Here is a 19,275-nt window from a genome sequence, read left to right on the forward strand (position 1 = left end):
CTACGCCTAATGCGTAGGAAGTTTTAAATATTATTATATAAAAATATAAAACATGAAGATTTCTTACCTAACTGATGCCGCGTAGACCCCCCCTTCCACATGTAAACAACGGAAATACAATACAATAGCGTCGACCCTTGAACCGCTTATGTATGACGTACTTCCGGAAAGCAATCCCGTCTTAACGAACAATTTAGAGATAAAAATTCTTATTAAACAAATATTAAAATTTATTTTTTGATTATAAATAATTCATATTAATATATAAATTATTTATGATCACGAAATAAATTTTAATATTTGTTGAATAAGAATTTTTATCTCTAATTTCTATCTCTAAATTTTATATTTTTATATAATAATATTTAACACCTTCCTACGCATTAGGCGTAGGAAGGTGTAAGAATGAATAGAATTAATAGAATTCTTGTGATTTTGGTTTAAAAAGATGGATTTTTCTAGGGAAATCCATCTTTGTTTTGGTCCTTCGCTTAAGACACTATGGAGTGTCAAGACGTCAATGATGAAGAAGTAGATGACATATCTAAAAAATCATCATCATTGACATTGCTTCCTCAAGACTCGTTAGTATAGGCCTAGTATTAGTAAATGATTTTTTACTCTTTAGAAGCCTCCTGGCTAGTAGAAAAGATGGAAAGAGCTTACGGCCGTGTTTATGTCACCATCTTGATTTCTTTGTCTTTCACTTGGCGACAGCACGCAAATTGCGTGATTCGTTATTTTATGAATTCTTCTTTAAAAATGAAATCAGTATCGCAGAAATGTTACACCCGGTAATCTACTTCACTTGGAAAATAAGTTGAACCGCATGACAGGTAGGCCTACATGTTTTACATGTTTTAGGGCTAGATTTAGAAATTAGAGGGAAAGTAGAAATCTCGGGGGCGAAAGTTTCAGGTTTTGTACCAGTGGCAGTACCGTACGTGGGTGAATAGCTCGTGATCCCAGGCGTCAGTGGGGAGTAACCCTACGACTGTGTAGAGCTAAATTCATAGTAACCCAGGCCAGGGAACTCCCGCCCGCGTAGCGGGCGGGCAGGAGTTCCTTGGCGTCAGCTAGTCATGCTAGTCGAGCACCACATAGCCTATAGATCTATATACATACGGACACGGTTCGACAATTACCCCTGGACAAAGGGAGAGCATGAGAATAATTACATATTAGGTACAAATCAGGATATAATAATGTATTATTTACCACTGGCCACTAACACCTTGGCCTTCCACATCCCAGCCAATGTTCCGGCCGTTTCTCTGCGGGGTTCCGGACTCCACCAGGCCCTTATCTCAAGTTCGGGTCCACCAAGTTGACCAACATCTTTTTGTTACAAAATCGCTAGAAGTAACCGTTCCTTGTTTCCACCCAGTGTTGTTCTAAAACCCACATGGTTGATATCCTTATCAATTCAAGAAGATTAAGACAAAGTGCAGTAAGATCAGATTCTAACGGGCGTAAATATTGGATGAAGTGATAAACTGTAACGGGCGTCGGTGAGCTTTGAATTTGAAACGCACATGTACACGAGCGCGCTAGCGGTATGTAGCATGCCTCGCCGAAAATAGATTTCCGAGGCCGAGATTTACCGAAGAGTTCCGGATATCTAGTATAGATCTATAACTCTATTGAACGTTATAGCCTTTACTGATAGTTTATCCATTGCGATGATGATCTTAAAAGAAAATAAAAAAATCATCAAATATCAAATTACCGGCAAAATTTCAGTGTAAATTATAAACTAAATGGAGATTGTATTGGGAATAGTGCATGAAACAATTTTTCAAGTTTAGTACTCCTCCCTGCTCCCCGCCCCCCCCCCTGACGAGCTTGAAGACCCTTTTTTGCTTGTTAATTTTTTTTCGGGTACGATTGAAGAACTTATTGTGGTAACACTGTGTTTGTTACCCAACTATGTGGGCAATTATGTGATTAACAATGTGATCTGAAGTCTAACACTGTGAATACATTATAGTTAGTCAACTATGTGAACACACTGTGGTAACACTGTGTTTGTTACCCAACTATGTGAGCAATTATGTGATTAACTATGTGATCTGAAGTCTAACACTGTGTCCACATAGTTTACACATAGTCAACTATGTGAACACATTGTGGTAACACTGTGTTTGTTACCCAACTATGTGGGCAATTATGTGATTAACTATGTCATCTGAGTCTCACACTGTGACCACATAGTTTACACATAGTCAACTATGTGAACACACTGTGGCAACACTGTGTTTGTTGCCAAACTATGTGGGCAATTATGATTAACTATGTGATCTGAAGTCTCACACTGTGACCACATAGTTTACACATAGTCAACTATGTGAACACACTGTGGTAACACTGTGTTTGTTACCCAACTATGTGGGCAATTGTGTGATTAACTATGTGATCTGCAGTCTAACACTGTGACCACATAGTTTACACATAGTCAACTATGTGAACACACTGTGGTAACACTGTGTTTGTTACCCAACTATGTGGGCAATTGTGTGATTAACTATGTGATCTGCAGTCTAACACTGTGACCACATAGTTTACACATAGTCAACTATGTGAACACACTGTGGTAACACTGTGTTTGTTACCCAACTATGTGGGCAATTATGTGATTAACTATGTGATCTGAAGTCTCACACTGTGACCACATAGTTAACACATAGTTTACACATAGTCAACTATGTGAACACACTGTGGTAACACTGTGTTTCTTACCCAACTATGTGGGCCATTATGTGATCAACTATGTGATCTGAAGTCTCACACTGTGACAACACTGTGACCACATAGTTAACACATAGTTTACACATAGTCAACTATGTGAACACACTGTGGTAACACTGTGTTTGTTCCATAAGGGTAGTGCTATCCGCATGCAATATATCTCTACTCTGCTCCCGCCTCATTACCTTTATTGGTTTTAAATTGTTATGTTGGTGTTTTTTTTTATCGCCCGCTCAATCTCCCTCTTCCCCCACCCCGCCCCCTCTCTCTCTCTCTCTCACACACACACACACACGCACACAAGTTTCTCTTCCATCGAATTGAAAGACCCGATCATGACTAAAGCGGGAAAAATATAGGACAAAGTATAAATTTCTTTTATTCGGCATGGAGATGATTAATAAAGCAAAGATATTACTTTTCCAACTTATGCAATTAAAAAAGTACGCAAAACTTAAGTAAATACAATACTTGTTTTGTTACAACATCTGATAAGAAAAATGTTCTTCACCAATTATTCAATAATCAGTTCCTTCCTCAATTGATTGGCCCAACTTGCTTCTGACTTTCACCCCTATTATTCTAGTAAGTAAAGACATTAGCCCCCCCCCCCTCACAAACCAACAGCTATAAGCAACACAGTATAACCTTTAGAAAATGAACTAATTTGTATATGACTTGTATAGATGATTCCTACATAAAAATAAAATCATGAATAAACATTACAGACCCCTGATAATACATTCTATTACTAGAAAGACTTTGCATTTATTGCATTCACTTTAAGACGGTCTTATTCGAGTACAATCTAAAAACGCACTGATCAAACGTGAATTTGGTTCTAAAACAAATAGTTTCACTTAATTTTTCAAACAGATTCTATTTATTTTTACATAGGCTTATTACGGATTCGAAGAACTCTAACAAAAATGTAATTTTAACATCTTGCAACCCCCTGATATATGTTGCTCATATTGATAATCCGAGGTGTACATGTATAGGGGCGTCCGCGGAAAGACAATAGGTAAGGGGCATGAAATACGAGTTCGATAGATATATAGTCTTTTAAAAATACAAAGATATTTCTTTTCCATATACTCTGATTTCTTTACCACTTTATCTTCTTCGTTAGAACAATTGGAAATCTGTCATCAAAATTTGCAGTCTTGTGTTTTATAATAATTCTTATATTGGCTTTATGAAATGGTTCAAACAGTTTTGCCGTCTGTACTCGGTAAAAAGGTCGGCCTCATATACCCTTTAAAATGTTGATTTATAGGGTAGCTATGACGTTTTGTATCAATATCAATACGGCCTTTTTACATGTACATGTATTAATATTAAATCGGAAAGATAAGGTATTTACTTTGAGACACCACTGTCACTTTTTTACCCTATCAAGTCTGGATTACTTTGAAAGTGTGGGAGGCTTTTCTGATCATTGGCCATCATCCGCGCCAAATTTACACATATTCTTTAGATAATACAAGCTGTTAAACAAAAACAATAATGATTTATTTACTTTCGACTAATTATTGACATTCATTCGTTAAAAAATCATTATTTGGCTTGTTAAACACCATACTATTTAATTTCAGATTAATATTTCTTTCGCAGATTTATCACAAAAATAGCCATAATCGACACGACATTGTCTTATAAAATGCCCCATGGTTTTGCGATGCTTATCTCTCACAAGCGGCAGTGGAGCGGTTTTGGGGGGGGGGGGAGCTGGCTATGCATTAAAAAAAATCAGATGGTCTTTTCACGATTTTTTGAAAAAAAGTGGCGGCTTAGTGAAGCCCCCATGTTCCGCGGACCGTTTCCAATATGTTGCAGATTTTGTCTCAAAGGTTCAGTTCAAATGACTTCATAGAAAAGGGGTTATTATATTTCACGTACTCCGTGTTCATTTCGGGATAACGGGCGAAACAGGGGGCATCATGATCCAAGTCGTTCTAGGATGTCTAGGTTTAAAGGAGACCAATACAATAAAAAGATAGGCGAGTTTGATTTATATTCATTAAACGAGAGATACTAAACAATTGCACACAGGATCATTTCTTTTCAATAATTTTCTTTCTCTTTTAATATTTCAAATTTTCATCTTTTTTTTTTTTGGGGGGCGGGATGGGAGTATCACCCAAGAATAGCAGTATTCCCAAGCTGTTTCAGTTTATTACATATGAAATACTCTGAACAAGCTAAGGCATATAGGCACTTCAGTGAGATGAATTAAGTCGGATTTTTAATTTGCATAGTTATGCCAATATTTGAAGAAAAAAAATCAAAGTGTGAACCTCGTATTGGGGGTCACCTGAACCTGAAAAGAGTATGGTCCTGGGAAGCGGGGGAGCTGAAGCACCCCAAAAAAGTCCTTGGGGTGCTGCAAGTATTATTCTCCATAGGTAGCACCCCAAGGTATTCTGGAAGATGTGTGTAAAAAAAAAGGAAAATTGTCTACAAAATGACCTTCAATTTGTAGTTAAACTGTTTCTTTTCTTTTCCTATTTATTTTTGCTTTTTAAATTTACATCAGCACTGTCCCCACTAAAAATCGTCCCCATGGCCCCAGAAGAGCGTTTTCATACAATGGGTTAAGAGTGTCAGATATCCCTTTTTTCCCAAGCCTCGTTGGAAATTCGAACAACTTTCTACAATATTAACAAGGTAATTGGTCCCTCGTCCACCTACAATATATCCTATAAAATCCCGGTTTGTAAATCTGAAATTCAATATGAATCTATGCCCCTGTAATACATGAAAAGACGATACAGTGCAGTTGTAACAATGACAAGTAAGAAAAGACATAAACAGATGTTTACGAATAACATGGAAAACATGTGTTAATTTCAACTTACCGTTCCGTTTCTGAAGTTTCCTTTTATTCTCAGTTGTGCCATAATTTATATCATGTATATAGAATACAAACCTGACAATCAAACCCTAAACATTTCAAGTTTTGTGAATATTGCAAGAAAGTTGAAGGCACAGGATATAGTTACATATGGAATAAAGACCAGTAGATATATATTAAACAATCAAAATATATCAAATATATCTCATATAATGCATAATATTGACCTAGGTGTGATTTCTTAAAATCATGCAGGGTTAATTGTTACAAATTATCTACAATTAATGGTTAAGCTCAATTTATTTTAAGGGGCATTTAATCACAACCGACATAAATGAGTGTGAAATAATATGACAAAACGATAATTGAGAGTGAACATGTGGGCATAATACAACTTGATAATGACTGCAAAAATCATCATAATATAAAAAAAGAATAAAAATTGCAAACATTTACCAGCAATCATTCACAGGTAGAAACTCAGTATTGATTCTATGCAAGCTAGCTTCTCAGAAAGAACGTCAGAACTCTTAGAAATTCCACTTCCACCCAACCATCTTCTCCAACATTTTTTTTTTAATTCCCAAGCAGAGGAGTCGTGACAAAATATCCATAAAAAATATGGATATAGGCATAATTATCAGTAAATTCTCAAATGTACATAGTTTTGTGAGACTTAACATCCCAAATCCTCCTCATATTTCAATAATGTTCCGTTTTAGGTATCTCATATTAATTCTTCAGGCACTTTGATTCTTCCTATTTTTGTTTTATGTGCGAAAGTCAAAAATTAAAGTACATGTATTGCCAAAATTTAACAACAATAATAATAATACTACAAATAATAATAAACAGTTCTTGTACGGCACCATCAGATTATAATATAACGTCTAAGCGCTTCCAAAGAAATTACTATTTCAGGAACTCAATATTGCGACTACAGTTCATATCAGAGTGCAGATAAAATATATTCAATATCAAAGTCTTTCGAGTTCTATACTAGCAGCATCAAAGTGCAGAATGTATTCTTGCTTTGTATTCGGCGATAAATGAGGCTTCTTCTTCCAAAGTAATGTCCAGATAATCCTCTTCGTGATCCGGTATATCAGGTAGGACGTCCTCTATAGCCTGCTTTTGCTCAGCCGTGAGTTTCTCAACTTCGTCAGCTGTAATGAATTGAAATGCAATTTCATTATAGAGTTTTTATGTTCCATTCAGTTTTTGATTCAGCACAACACTACACAAATCATGAATTTATCAGTCAGGACATTAATCAATCTCCAAAAATTCAAATATATTGGTAATTACTATTTCATTAATCGACGATCGGATGCATTCATCTGCAGACTCCTATTGAGGATTATCTCCCTAGAACATGCCCTTAAAAAATCCAAACCCACTAGGACATTGCAAAGATATAATTTTAACAAAAAATGTTACAATTTCTTTTATAACCATAGCTCACTTATTTACAAATTTTTTAATGATAAAACAACTTCTTTTCCAAATAAAAACGGCCATGCTCAAAAAATGAAAGGGTAGAAAAGGGGCCACCCCTATAAGAAGAGCATTTAGTATTTTCCATACCTCGTGTTTTTTTTCCAACATCTTGGTAATTTCCATTTGCAAATTTCGGAACAACGAACCGACGTCAGAATATATCCTTCGGAACGATGCTTACAATATCTTCTGTTTGTTATACTGATGCCCAGTTAGAAAAAAATGTGCGACGAAACCGAAATGATCTTGAGCCTGTTTTAATCTTAAAGCCTGTGTATAGCTTTGGTAAAGGGTCAATAATGTGATTGATAATCGAATATCATCTAATATGACAGTCTTACTGAAGCGTAGAGACCGTTAGATATTTTTCCAACTGCACTTCTCTGAGAAAATTTCAAATATTCAAATCTTGGATATATAGCGCCCTCTCTCGGCGATGCTTGTTTTAAATTTAAAAATGGGCATTCAAGCACTTATCTTATAAATTTAGTGATTAGATATCCAAAAGTTACAAAGAACATATCTTGAAAGTTTCAGCCCATTCCATGATTTGGAATAGGATTTAATTGAAAGACAAAAACACACAGATATTTTAATTTGATCGACCCGATCAAGTTAAATATCCATGTAAAATCGCAAAATTTATCCTGTAAAACACATTTTCATTTCATATCCTCCACATCATAACTGTTATAGGGCATATCCATTCATATTAGCTAGCAATGAATTGGAATAGTGATAGGTGCATTTTGGTGGATTTACCAAAACTATACACAAGCTTTAACGTGTTGACCAAAGTCTTTTTGGTCGTACCTGAATTTGATGCTCCTGCTGTGGAGGATGGTGATGGGAGTGGAGGCAGGATCCCTCCCGAGGATAACAGCTTCTCAACGGCCTTGTTGACTACCCCTCCGTATCGCTTTAGAGCATCCTTAGCAACATCAATGTTAAAGCCAAGTTCTGTGAGCTAAATTAAATAATCAATTTGATACAAAGATGAGCTCGTGAAAGTGGAAGGAGGGAGGGGGGGGGGGGGGGGGGGGGGGGGGGGGGGGAGAGAGAGAGAGCGCAAATCGAAGTAGAGGGGGGGGGGGGGTAGAGGAGGGCAGGGGTGGAGGGAAGGAGGGGTGGGTATCGATGGAAGGCCGTGGAGAGGTAACCAGTGGAGTGTTTCATGAAATAACTTGTCGGGCATTTCAAGTCCTGTTTCATTCGACAGTTACCATAGTAACAGTACTTCTCAGCCAATCAAAATCAAGGAAAGTTGCCAGATTTATCCATTTATCTTCTACATTTAAAGACTTTCAGCCCAAAATGAAAAATCAATTCAACCAGCAAGAAAACTACACTAATATAAAGAAAAAAGAGAGGAAAAATATAAGGAAGCATTTTCATGTCACAAAAATAAATAGTTATTGAGCGCGCAGTGGTGGAGACATGGGCGGGAGGGACGCCGGTCCGACCCTTGCAAGACAGTGATCAATGAAAAAAAACCCACAGAGGCCTATAAGTTGATAATCCCGGGAGATTACACACCTATAATTTTTCCAAGAACGCCAATAAAGTATCCAGTGCAACATCATGCCCCCGCCCCTGTCTCTGGACAGACTCCCCCCCCCGCTATCAAACTAGCATGACGCCGCCACAGGGAGGAGCTTAATTAGAGGAACGAACCTGCGCAATCATCTCATCTGTGATTGGTCCATCCCAACCCGGAACGACATCAGTGTCTGGTAAAGAGAGTAGTTCTGGTTGTTCCTGGATGATCCTCAGAGCACCGTGGAGATCGTTGTTGGTGTGTCTCAGCGCCGCCGCAACGGTCGACTTGGAAAATTCCATCGCTATCATCTGATCGTATAAATCTAACTTCACCCTGCATATACAAGACCATAAAATGTAATTTCAAGTGATGAATATTTTACTTGAATTGATCCTCACTGTTGCACTTTTACCGGCAATTTTTTGTAGTGATCTTTATCATTCATTCTAATAAATTTCATACATACATAATCAAGGAAATATAAAACAAAATAAAAATTGCAGCAGTGCAATACACCAATTATTGAATAACAGTGTAATAAACATAGCAGGCAAATTGTGTCAGAACAGAGACATAATCCGAAATCATGCAAAAATAACATTTCAACAACTAATGTATGCAGCTAAAGCAAATAATAAAAGACGTTAAAACTACGCATATTGAAAGAATGAATGTATATTGAGCATTCTCCCCCTGAACCCCCCCCCCCCCCATCAGACCCTAAAGCTGAACTAACATGCCAACAACAACAAACAGGAGAAATAGATAGAGGAAGCAAGAAAAAACATACACAAAAAGGAGAGGGGGGGGGGGGGTAGAGGAAAGAAGTAATTCTGGGGATTAGGCGCCCGGATTAGGCGATCGTTTCATGAAATGATTAATTTGTCGGACGTTTTTGTCCGACAATACATGAGGGATGTTTAGGTGTTTTATATCCGACAGGATAAAAGTTCTCGAGTCATTCAATTTCAAAATCAAGAAAAGTTGTCAGGGGAGCACTTCATCAACATTTTTCGTCTAATCGACGAGTTGTGAGGTCCGACAACAGATACTTTCCTTTATTTTGATTGGCTGAGAAGCATAATAGTTCCTATAACTTTCGGATAAAACAGGACAGTCGATCCTTTAAATTCATGAAACGCTCCCCACATTATTTTGTGTAGGACAAAAATGTTGAAAACGCTGTGCTGGGGCTCTCTCTAATACAAGAAAATCCAGTGGAAGGCGTACTGTCACTGTGCTTTCCGGTCCGATCCTGGCTGAAATGAAAGCCCCCCCCCCCCAAAAAAAAAATGTAGGTCTGTATGTCATTTTGGTCATGAGAAATTAGACGAGCAATTTTTTTCTCTCATTTTGTTTTTGGTCGTGTGAATTTTAGGAAGGGTGAGGTAGGGTATTGCTCCAATTCCCCAATAGGACTACACATAATTAAGACATCTTTAAACGTCTTACAGATTAAAAAAAAAGACAATGAAGTATATAGCAGTGTCAACTACTGATGGCCGCTTGTGACCACGGAGATTATTTTGTGCGAAAAGTTATACATACACCATATACCACAAAAGAACAAACGACTGCGAAGAGAGTCTAACAAATGACCCCAATCGATGAGGAGCGTCGAGCGCGTGGCCCCTTTCCGTACGGTTCGTATGTGACTACTGCATGATTCAAGCTGTCCTTTGCGTCGGATTTTCATTAGGAATCGATCACATTTTACTCATATTTACAACAACCCTTGATATCGAGGTCTTTCGAAATGAAAAGGAGCAGTCCTCAGGCTGGTCGGAGTGGGAAAATTCTGAGCCCTCGGTCCTCAGTATGGCAATTTATGGAGCTAAACAGAGAAACTCGCAGAGCACGGTGTCGCTTTTGCGAAAAGATATTGGCTTACACAGGAGGCACGACAAACTTGCGCTATCACTTGACTGCAGCTCATTCCATGGAAGAATTTGAGGTAATGTAGTCTGCTAGTGCTCACTGAAGTAACATCATCCACATGCAATACTCATTGCAAATCTTTATTAAGTTATTACTTACATAATGTTCACAATCACATATGAAATTACCCACACATTGCTCACCGTACAAAAGCAAGAAAAAGGGGAGGGGAGGAGAAGAGGTTCTCGTGCACAAAAGTAAAAAGAAAAATGACTGACCAATGTTATGTTTATTTTAATATTTTGTTAGGCCCTATTATATATTTTTTTTTTTTTGGGGGGGGGTCAAAATTTCCCAGCCAAGGAAGAGATGCAGCCTACAGGAGTACTACAGGGCTGTAACCCAATTAAAACATTAGAAGTGGAGTCAAATATTGTTAAATTGTTAGTAGAGGCGCTGCACTGCCACTGGTCCAAAAATTTTGGTTGTCCCAGAAAACAAGGTCAGGTTATCCTCAGCATAAACGGTACCAAGACAAATCGTGTCTTGATGAATTGAAAGCATGGAAAGTGTCCTTGTTTATGCCGACAGGCTTTTTTTTCACTTACCCCTATAGATGGCAATTACGGGGATCGAAAGTGCTAAAAAACAGATTCAGTGACCTCAATTTCCCTCAGGGCCCAGTTCACCGTCTATTCTTCACGACTTGCCGTCTTCCAAAAATCTTGTTATGAATTATGATATGTTGAATTTACATTTCACTACCACACTTGATTGGTGACGGTTCTTGACAGGAGAATGAACTTTCATGGATTTTTTTGTGTGGAGAAGAAATCTTTGAAAACTGAGCAAATTCCCAGGCTCAGGGCTGTATTAAAACTGGGATGATCCCCAATCTTCTGACCAGCGCCTCTACTGTTTGTGAATTTCCCCAAAATCAGATTAGATCTTTAGATACCGGTAATTCGTAAGGTGGGTTTTTTGATTGGTCAAAACAATTATTTTATAATTCATAAAAATTTATTTGCATCTTTTGTTTTATAATTCATTTTAGAATATTGGTCCTTCAGCAAAGATATTCAAGCCTGGCTGGAAGGACTCCGGGATGTGGAAAGAAAAAAATTCCAAAGCTCAATTTCTTGATCAGCGCCTATACTGTTTGTGAATTTCCCCTATCAGATTAGATCTTTAGATACTTGTAATTCAAAAGGTGGGGGTATTTGCTTGGTCAAAACAATTATTTGATAATTCTTAGAAATTTATTTACATCTTTTAAAATCCATGTTAGGTTATTGGTCCTTCAGCAAAGATATTCAAGCCTGGTGGAAGGACCCCAGGATCCGGAAAGAAAAAAATCCCAAAGCTCAAGGATCTCCCATCGACATCCAGGACCTCGGCCATCAAAGACCTCAAGAAAACTCCATCGAAACTGACACCAGTACCAGAAGAAATACCCAACACTCCACCATCAACTTCATCTGGACATCTAACAATGCCCAGTCTGAGTCCAATCAAGGCCAATATCCAGAAGCAGAAGATGGATGAAGGTGAGATGGTCATCGCTCCCAAACTCCTGCAAATGATGGCCCAGAGTCTTCAGCCCTTGAGTTTCATCTATTCCGAAGGCTTCAGGTCCTACATGAGGTCCATTGAACCCGTCCACAAAATCCCACGCAAGCAGAAGTTGCTGAACAACCTAATTGTCATGTATGAAGAGAATAAGGTACTAAAGAAAATCTAGTGTGTCTATTAAGCCCACCCCAAAAAAAGTTGAATTCAAAGAGAGAAAAACAAGTGAACATAACACTGAGAATTTCATTGAAAATCATTTTATTAAAAAAAAAATTGTTTGAAAATTGTAAGTGTAGTCTATTTTCACAATACAGCTTATCTTGGCATGTATGAAAATACTTACCAAATGTGTTTACACTTAAATTTCTTTTAAAGGTCAAGTCCACCCCAGAAAAATGTTGATTTGAATAAATAGAGAAAAATCAAACTAGCATAATCCTGAAAATTTCATCAAAATCGGATGTAAAATAAAGTTATGGAATTTTAAAGTTTTGCTTATTTTTCACAAAACAGTGAGATGCACAATTCACGTGCATGCAAATGAGACAGTCGATGATGTCCCTCACTCACTATTTCTTTTGTTTTTTATTGTTTGAATTATACAATTGATATTTCATTTTTTACAGATTCGACAATAAGGACCAACTTGACTGAGCCATATAGTATTAATGTTAATTCCACATGTTCAGGGCAGAATAAATCGCTGTTTCACTTGACGATGAGAAGAAAATTAGAATATTTCATATTTCACATAATAAAATACAAAAGAAATAGTGAGTGGATGACGTCATCAGTCTCATTTGCATACCGACCACGATGTGCATACATGTACAACTGTTTTGTGAAATTCAGTGAAACTTTGAAATATCATAACTTTCTTATTTTTCATCCGATTTTGATGAAATTTTCAGTGTTATGTTGATTGATTTTTCTCTTTTTATTCAAATCAGCTATTTGTTGGTGTGGACATGTCCTTTTAAGTGCCACAATTCTTCAAAAGGACTACTATACATATATTTAGAGCTTTATTTGCCGATTATATTCATCCATGCAGATACAACTGAAAGAAATTCTGGCTGAAGAAGTAGTCTACTTTTCTCTTGTGTATGACCTTTGGAGCGGCAGTGACCAGGAGCTGTATACAACGGTCCGCATTCACTACTTAACAAATCAGTGGGAGCGCAAAAGCTATGTCCTAGGCACAGAGCATGTTTCAAGTGCTGAAACTAACAACAATGAAATCTGCCTGTACATTAATGATCTAATGTTCCAGTATGGCTTGCCATCAGAGCACTTGGTGGCAATCCTCAACCGGCAAGGGATGATGAAGCCAACTGCCATGGAAGTTGGGGCTACGTTGGTCTGTGAGTCGATGGGTTGTGCAGCAGAGAAGCTTGAGATGTGCGTCCTGGAAGCGTTCAAAGTCCCGGAGGTGAGGGCCGTCATAGAGCGGGCAGGTAAACTGGTGAGCTATCTCATCTTTGATGAGGAGGCCAACAGACTACTGCAGGAGCTGAAGGAGAGTGATCCTGGTAAACTGATGATTGATCTGGTGCAAGATCATAGAGGTAGCTGGATTGCCACATCTGAGATGCTCTTCAAGGTAATTTGATACACCTCAGAAAAAACAAAATACTTTCCCAATGATAAATGAAATTACTTGATCCATAAGGTTCTATTTTGTCTTTCATTGTTATGATTTTCTCACTATCTGTTTTTATTTTTGTACTGGCCACTTCAATATAATACCACAATTGAAATCAAAGATTCCTTTGAAGAAATTAAGAAAAAAAATTACTTCTTTCATATTTGAAGACTATTTTATTATTTTTCACGTGTATACTTTTTGCTGTCCTTTCTTTGTAATGGTAAATATGAATGTATTTTAGGATTTTTGAACTTGATTATCAAGGATAAAGTGGATTTAAATTAAATTGATCTTCCTCAAATATTATTCTCCCTGAATATTGTTTTCATATCAAAACATTCTCTTTGAAAAAATTATTGCGCTGAAATCATATTTGAACCGGTACTCTGAAGATTTTTTTTTAATTGAAATCAATTACTACTCCCTCTTTTTCTACTTCCACAGCTGATGGCCCTCAGACCTGTTGTAGAGAGAGTTTGCGGTCTTGATCCAAAGAGTGAGGAATTGCTTCTCAGTGAACCGCAATGGAGATTAGCTGAGAAACTTGTTAGCTCACTCCAAATCCTAAGAGCTGCTCTAGCAGTCATGAGCAAGGACAGGACTGGATCTGTTTCATGTCTTCTTCCTGTAGTCCATAGTATTCTTCAGCACTGTGAGGATTCTAGTCATGGGCCAAATTCACCCATGGAAAGGTTCTTGAAGACCATAGGTCGGGAGACCAGAAGCAAATGGGACCTGACTGCCATCCTGCCCTCTTCCGTGCCTATGCTTGCTGCATTGCTCGATCCCCGCTTCAAGAAGCTGAAGTTCATCGCCGAAGAGGACAAGGTGGATGTCCTACTCGCGCTCAAAAGTGTCATGCTGGCCAGTCCGGGCGTTGCCGATGGAGAAGGTGGAAATAACCAGTCAGGTGATTCAAAGGAATCATCCCCCGTTCTTGTGCTTGTTTGGTAATGGAGAAGAGGAAGGTGTTCCAGACAAACTAGATATCGACAGTGAGATCAATAGCTACATGGACTTTCCTGCCCTGAGGCACGACTCCTGTCCGTTGGACTGGTGGAGGGTCAACAGGAGCAGGTTTCCAAACCTTGTCAAGCTGGCCAAGCAGTTCCTTTGCATGCCTGCCATTGCGCAGCCTATGAGTGACATCATGGCCGGAGCTTCCATGCTGGATTTGAAAAGGGCTGTCTTGGAAACTGAAGTTATAGCACCACTCATCTTCCTCAATCACAACTGGTCACTGACCCAGCTATAAGAACCTTATTGACTCTCCTTAGACACAGATCAAATGGAAGGAGATTAACTGTTATCTATGTGATGCACTTGACAATTCAGAACTCTGCCTTCATTCCTGGTACTGTATTCAACATTGAACATTTTTGTTTATATTGTCAGTCATCCCCCAGACATTTGAAATTTGTGTGTAAATATTGACAATTGTATAAATTTTCAAAGATTATGTGCTTTTTTGTATACATGTAGTTTTTAAATTTTTTGCTATGTGAAACTTTTTTTCTTCCTTTTTCGAGTGTTTTTTTACATACAAATTCTTAACATTTTTACTATCATCAAAAGTTTGTCATCAACTTGGATCATGAGTAATGACTACATAATCAGATTATATTTACACTTTGTTGCTGCTAGGCACCTATAAAAGTAAAAATGCAATCGCCTACTCTATTATTTAGGCTTTCGCCTTGGATAAATTTTGCTGTTTGAGTGTGGGAAAAATGTACAATATCTATACATCCCAAACTTGAACTCAGGCTTGTATGAATAAACATCTCTGGAGTTATTGTTGAGCTATCAATTACACCATCAATCTAACCAAAAAGTCGATTTTTAGCTCAGGCACCTGACTCAAGTTCTCAACGCCAAACTCAAACACCGAACACTGTATTTTTAATAATTCAGTGTCGTTAAACTATGTGCCAAATACATCTATGCTAGGACGTAAGCCTTGCTTTAGGAACAAAGTCAGGAAAATAAAAAAAATGTCTATTCTTTGATCTAGAGACTGAGATGTTCACAGAGTGAGTCTCAGTGAAGTATATCTTAGATGATCTAGTTTCATTGGTAAACTTAAGTTCAATTGGTATCTCAAAAGCCAATACCAAGGATCGCTTCAAAGAGCCGTTTATAAGTTATTAGTCATGCACTAATTTACATATGATTGATGTCCTGTTCTTGTGCAAAATGGGCTCCAAATTTCCCCTCCTTGAACGCAATGGTAGTGAATTTGCTATAATGTTTTGACTTATAATAATTCTGATTCGGCTGCTTGTTAAGCACAGCGCAGACTCTGCGATCCATTGTGATTCCCATTTCAAAGAAATTTTAATAACATTTGATATGAACATTCCAACCAATAGTATCTAAGTGATCAGAGTTAAAAATAGTCGTAGGACTACTGAAATCAAAATTCAGTCTAGTTCAAGCCTCCCTGAAGGAATAAAAGCAAATTAAGTTCTGAATCATATTGACATCAACATCGGCTGCGACTGGAAGCCAATTTGGATAATGGGGCTTGCCGCAAAGCAAAATTATCATTTTATTATTCCTAGCATTATGCCAAACTTCAAATAAAATAGTTTTACTTCTTGGAACTTCTACATTGATTTAATGCAAACTGCTGTTTATTAAAAAAATTGCATTGTATCGGATCTCATAGTGTGCGCTGTGCTATAGCAACAAGAATTTAATCTATAAAGATCACATTATACTTGAAGCTAACAGGAATAAAATTGATCTGAGAATCTGATTTGACACACAAGAACATGTCATCAGTCATACGCCAGTGTCTTACAAACAGCTTTTAAGAAATACCACCAAGAAGTGATATATTTTCACTTGTAGGGAAAAATGTCTTAGTTGGGCCTACAGGAAGATTCCTTCAACATGCATTGAGTACTGTGTTTTTATCCATGTACATATTTTAAAATTTTGATTTAAGTATGTACAAAGAAATATTTATTTTGAATGTGCCGCTGCTGCATGAGCTTTTGAATGTTTTGTGCATTAGTTCAAATTTTCTAAAAGAGAGTACTATATGCCTTTAAAATGTGAGCAGCCATACAGCCTCTGTTACATGTAGGTCATTTATACGGCTCATTCTCGCATTTTCATATTTCTGGGATATCAAGAAACTTGCTTCACTGTGTAGATCCCTCAAGAATAATATTTTATGTTTGAATATTAATGTATCTGGTATAATATATTTCCAATTTCATTGTGGGCAAATTAATAACAGGTTCAATCGACATTTGGGTTTTCTCTGATGAATGCAGATATTCAAATTTATTCTCACTACCAGTACTTCCCCCTCTCTGTAAAATGTGAAGCTCCAGAATTTCAATTTTTAATTTTTGAAGTAGCCAACACATTCTAGAGTTCCACAGGAAAGGATAGAAATTAATTCAATCTTGCACTGGTCTTGAAGACCTGAAAAAATAGTTTGATATCATTTTGCTCATGTAAAGATCGATTGCATCTGACTGTAAATTCTGAGATCAGAAAAGTTGAAACAGTAATATTGAAGGAGCACAATAGTTGAAAATGAAATTGAACTTGGATGGAAAATAACAAACTTCTGTCAATTTTCCACCCGTAATTGGCTAACAAGCACTGATGTTTGTTACTCTGGTAATTGTCCTTTAAGGCCTTTCATGAAATGCCTTTCATGAAATGCTCCCCTAATTATGGGAATCCTTTTTAAATTGTGCTTCTTATTAGTTAATTTGTTTGAGAGAGAGGGTACAAGGGGAAATGCATTTTCCATCCAAATCTAAATTTTAAGTTGTACACAGTTGAGCTGCCTTCAATATATAGATAAATGATCAGTGAATTTGCTCATGCAAACAGTAGCCAGTTTGTGATAAACATCTCCGTCGCCTTTTTTTTGTAATGGAATTCTTGCTTTGTACAAGTGCCGTAATTTTACTTTCATAATTTGTTTCTGAAAAAAAAAGAGAGAAAAGTACGTCTAATTTAATTTCACCCAAACCATTGTACACTGTTTACATTATGACTAAGAGAATTAAAAATGAACAATATCAATAAATAGATTGCCATTAATGCTGATTTTTGCAGAGCCCGTGATGACATGTTGATGATTTCATAACTAGTTCCCTCGACTTACTAGATCATTCCCTCAGTATAACTTGTACCCTCAACATAACAGTAACCTGTTCCCACAACTTACTACATGTAAGTCCTTGCCATGAGTTATAAACATGTTCATAATAAAAGCAGAGGAAACAAGTTTATTTTTATTTGTTCATATAATATTTGCACTCGTTTTATAAAAAAGTCACATACAAAAATATACAGAAGTAAAATAACAAGACATGAAACAGAACCTTTGAGATCTGTTTTAAATCAAGATTCTTTTTAAATAACTTCGAATTTCTACCTTTAGGTCTTTCATAAAATAAAGAGCATAAGTCTGATGTTTTTTGTTTCTAAAACATTTTCTTATTTTTAATTCCTATAAATTACAAAACTGAAAAATTCATAGTAAGATTAACAACATTTATTTCTTTTTTTCTATTTCATGATCTATCAGAAATTCTTTTCGTTTGAAACAATCTTTACATAGAACAATGCATCTATAAATTTAGAAACAATTAAAAAAAAGTGTTAACACTTGACAGGTAAAAATATTAAAAGTGGTTTCTGGAACTTTACAAATATTGCAGAAATTACATATTTTTTCATTTGCATTCAATTGTCTTGTTAGCAGAGGAAACAAGTTTTTAAGTTGAGGGAATGACTTTGCAAGTTGAGGTAGCAAGCCAGTGTTGTAGGAACGAGTTGGGGAAAAATATAAAAACATGCCTAGTCTCCTTGGGAATATATAGATTTTGACATTTCTAGTTATGTGAATGATCAAAAAACTATGATCAAAGTACCTGTACAAATCAAATTCACTTTGTAAGTCATTCAATTAATGTTTTCCAAATAAACATGTTGCAAATTAAAAAAAGAAAACATGTCTGTTATGTTTCTTTAACCTGATATTCAATTTCCAACAAATGATTAAAGATTGTTCTAAAGGTGATTGGAGTGAGAAATATCACTACCATAGGAAAGAGAGAGAGGGGGGGGGGGGATGGTGACAACATGAAAGTATGCAAACTTGCCAAAACATGTTTGCCGCCCCCCCCCTCCCAAAAAATAATATAAATAAATGAATGAAAAAAAAAAATACAAGAAAGCCGAAAATGTAACCTTTAACTTCATTGCTGTAAACAAAAAATGATCAGGAAAGTCCTTTTTTGTGAGTCACCCCTTCGCTCGTCTACCCCCCCCCCCAAAAAAAAGAAAGCCCCTTGCCAATTACAAACCCTCAAAAAGAAAAATATATTTAGACAGGAAGGTACTTCTTTGCCAATTCCATCTTGCCATCCCCCCCCAAAAAAAAAGGACAGGAGGCCATTCTTTGCTAGTCATCCCCCATGACAAAAATGACCTACTTTGCTAATCATCACCCTCCCCCCCCCCAAAAAAAAAGACGGAAAGTACTTCTTTGCT

At 36.9% G+C, this 19,275-nt stretch overlaps 1 protein-coding gene and 1 pseudogene across 1 annotated transcript in view; one reads left to right on the plus strand and one right to left on the minus strand.

Annotated features, from left to right (window-relative positions):
- Positions 1-3,109: 3,109 nt before the first annotated feature.
- Positions 3,110-19,275, minus strand: part of LOC121417666 (NEDD8 ultimate buster 1-like) — a 40,975-nt gene continuing 24,809 nt past the window's right edge. Inside the window, exons 10-12 of the mRNA XM_041611402.1 lie at positions 8,780-8,978; positions 7,919-8,072; positions 3,110-6,771 (exon numbers count right to left, since the gene is read on the minus strand). Coding sequence (XP_041467336.1) covers positions 6,614-6,771; positions 7,919-8,072; positions 8,780-8,978 — 511 coding nt within the window. The 3' untranslated portion in view covers positions 3,110-6,613. The remainder of the gene's footprint in view (positions 6,772-7,918; positions 8,073-8,779; positions 8,979-19,275) is intronic.
- LOC121417654 lies at positions 10,251-18,551 on the plus strand (annotated as a pseudogene).

This window comes from Lytechinus variegatus, chromosome 1 (genome assembly GCF_018143015.1).
Source record: "Lytechinus variegatus isolate NC3 chromosome 1, Lvar_3.0, whole genome shotgun sequence".
NCBI classification, from domain to species: domain Eukaryota; kingdom Metazoa; phylum Echinodermata; class Echinoidea; order Temnopleuroida; family Toxopneustidae; genus Lytechinus; species Lytechinus variegatus.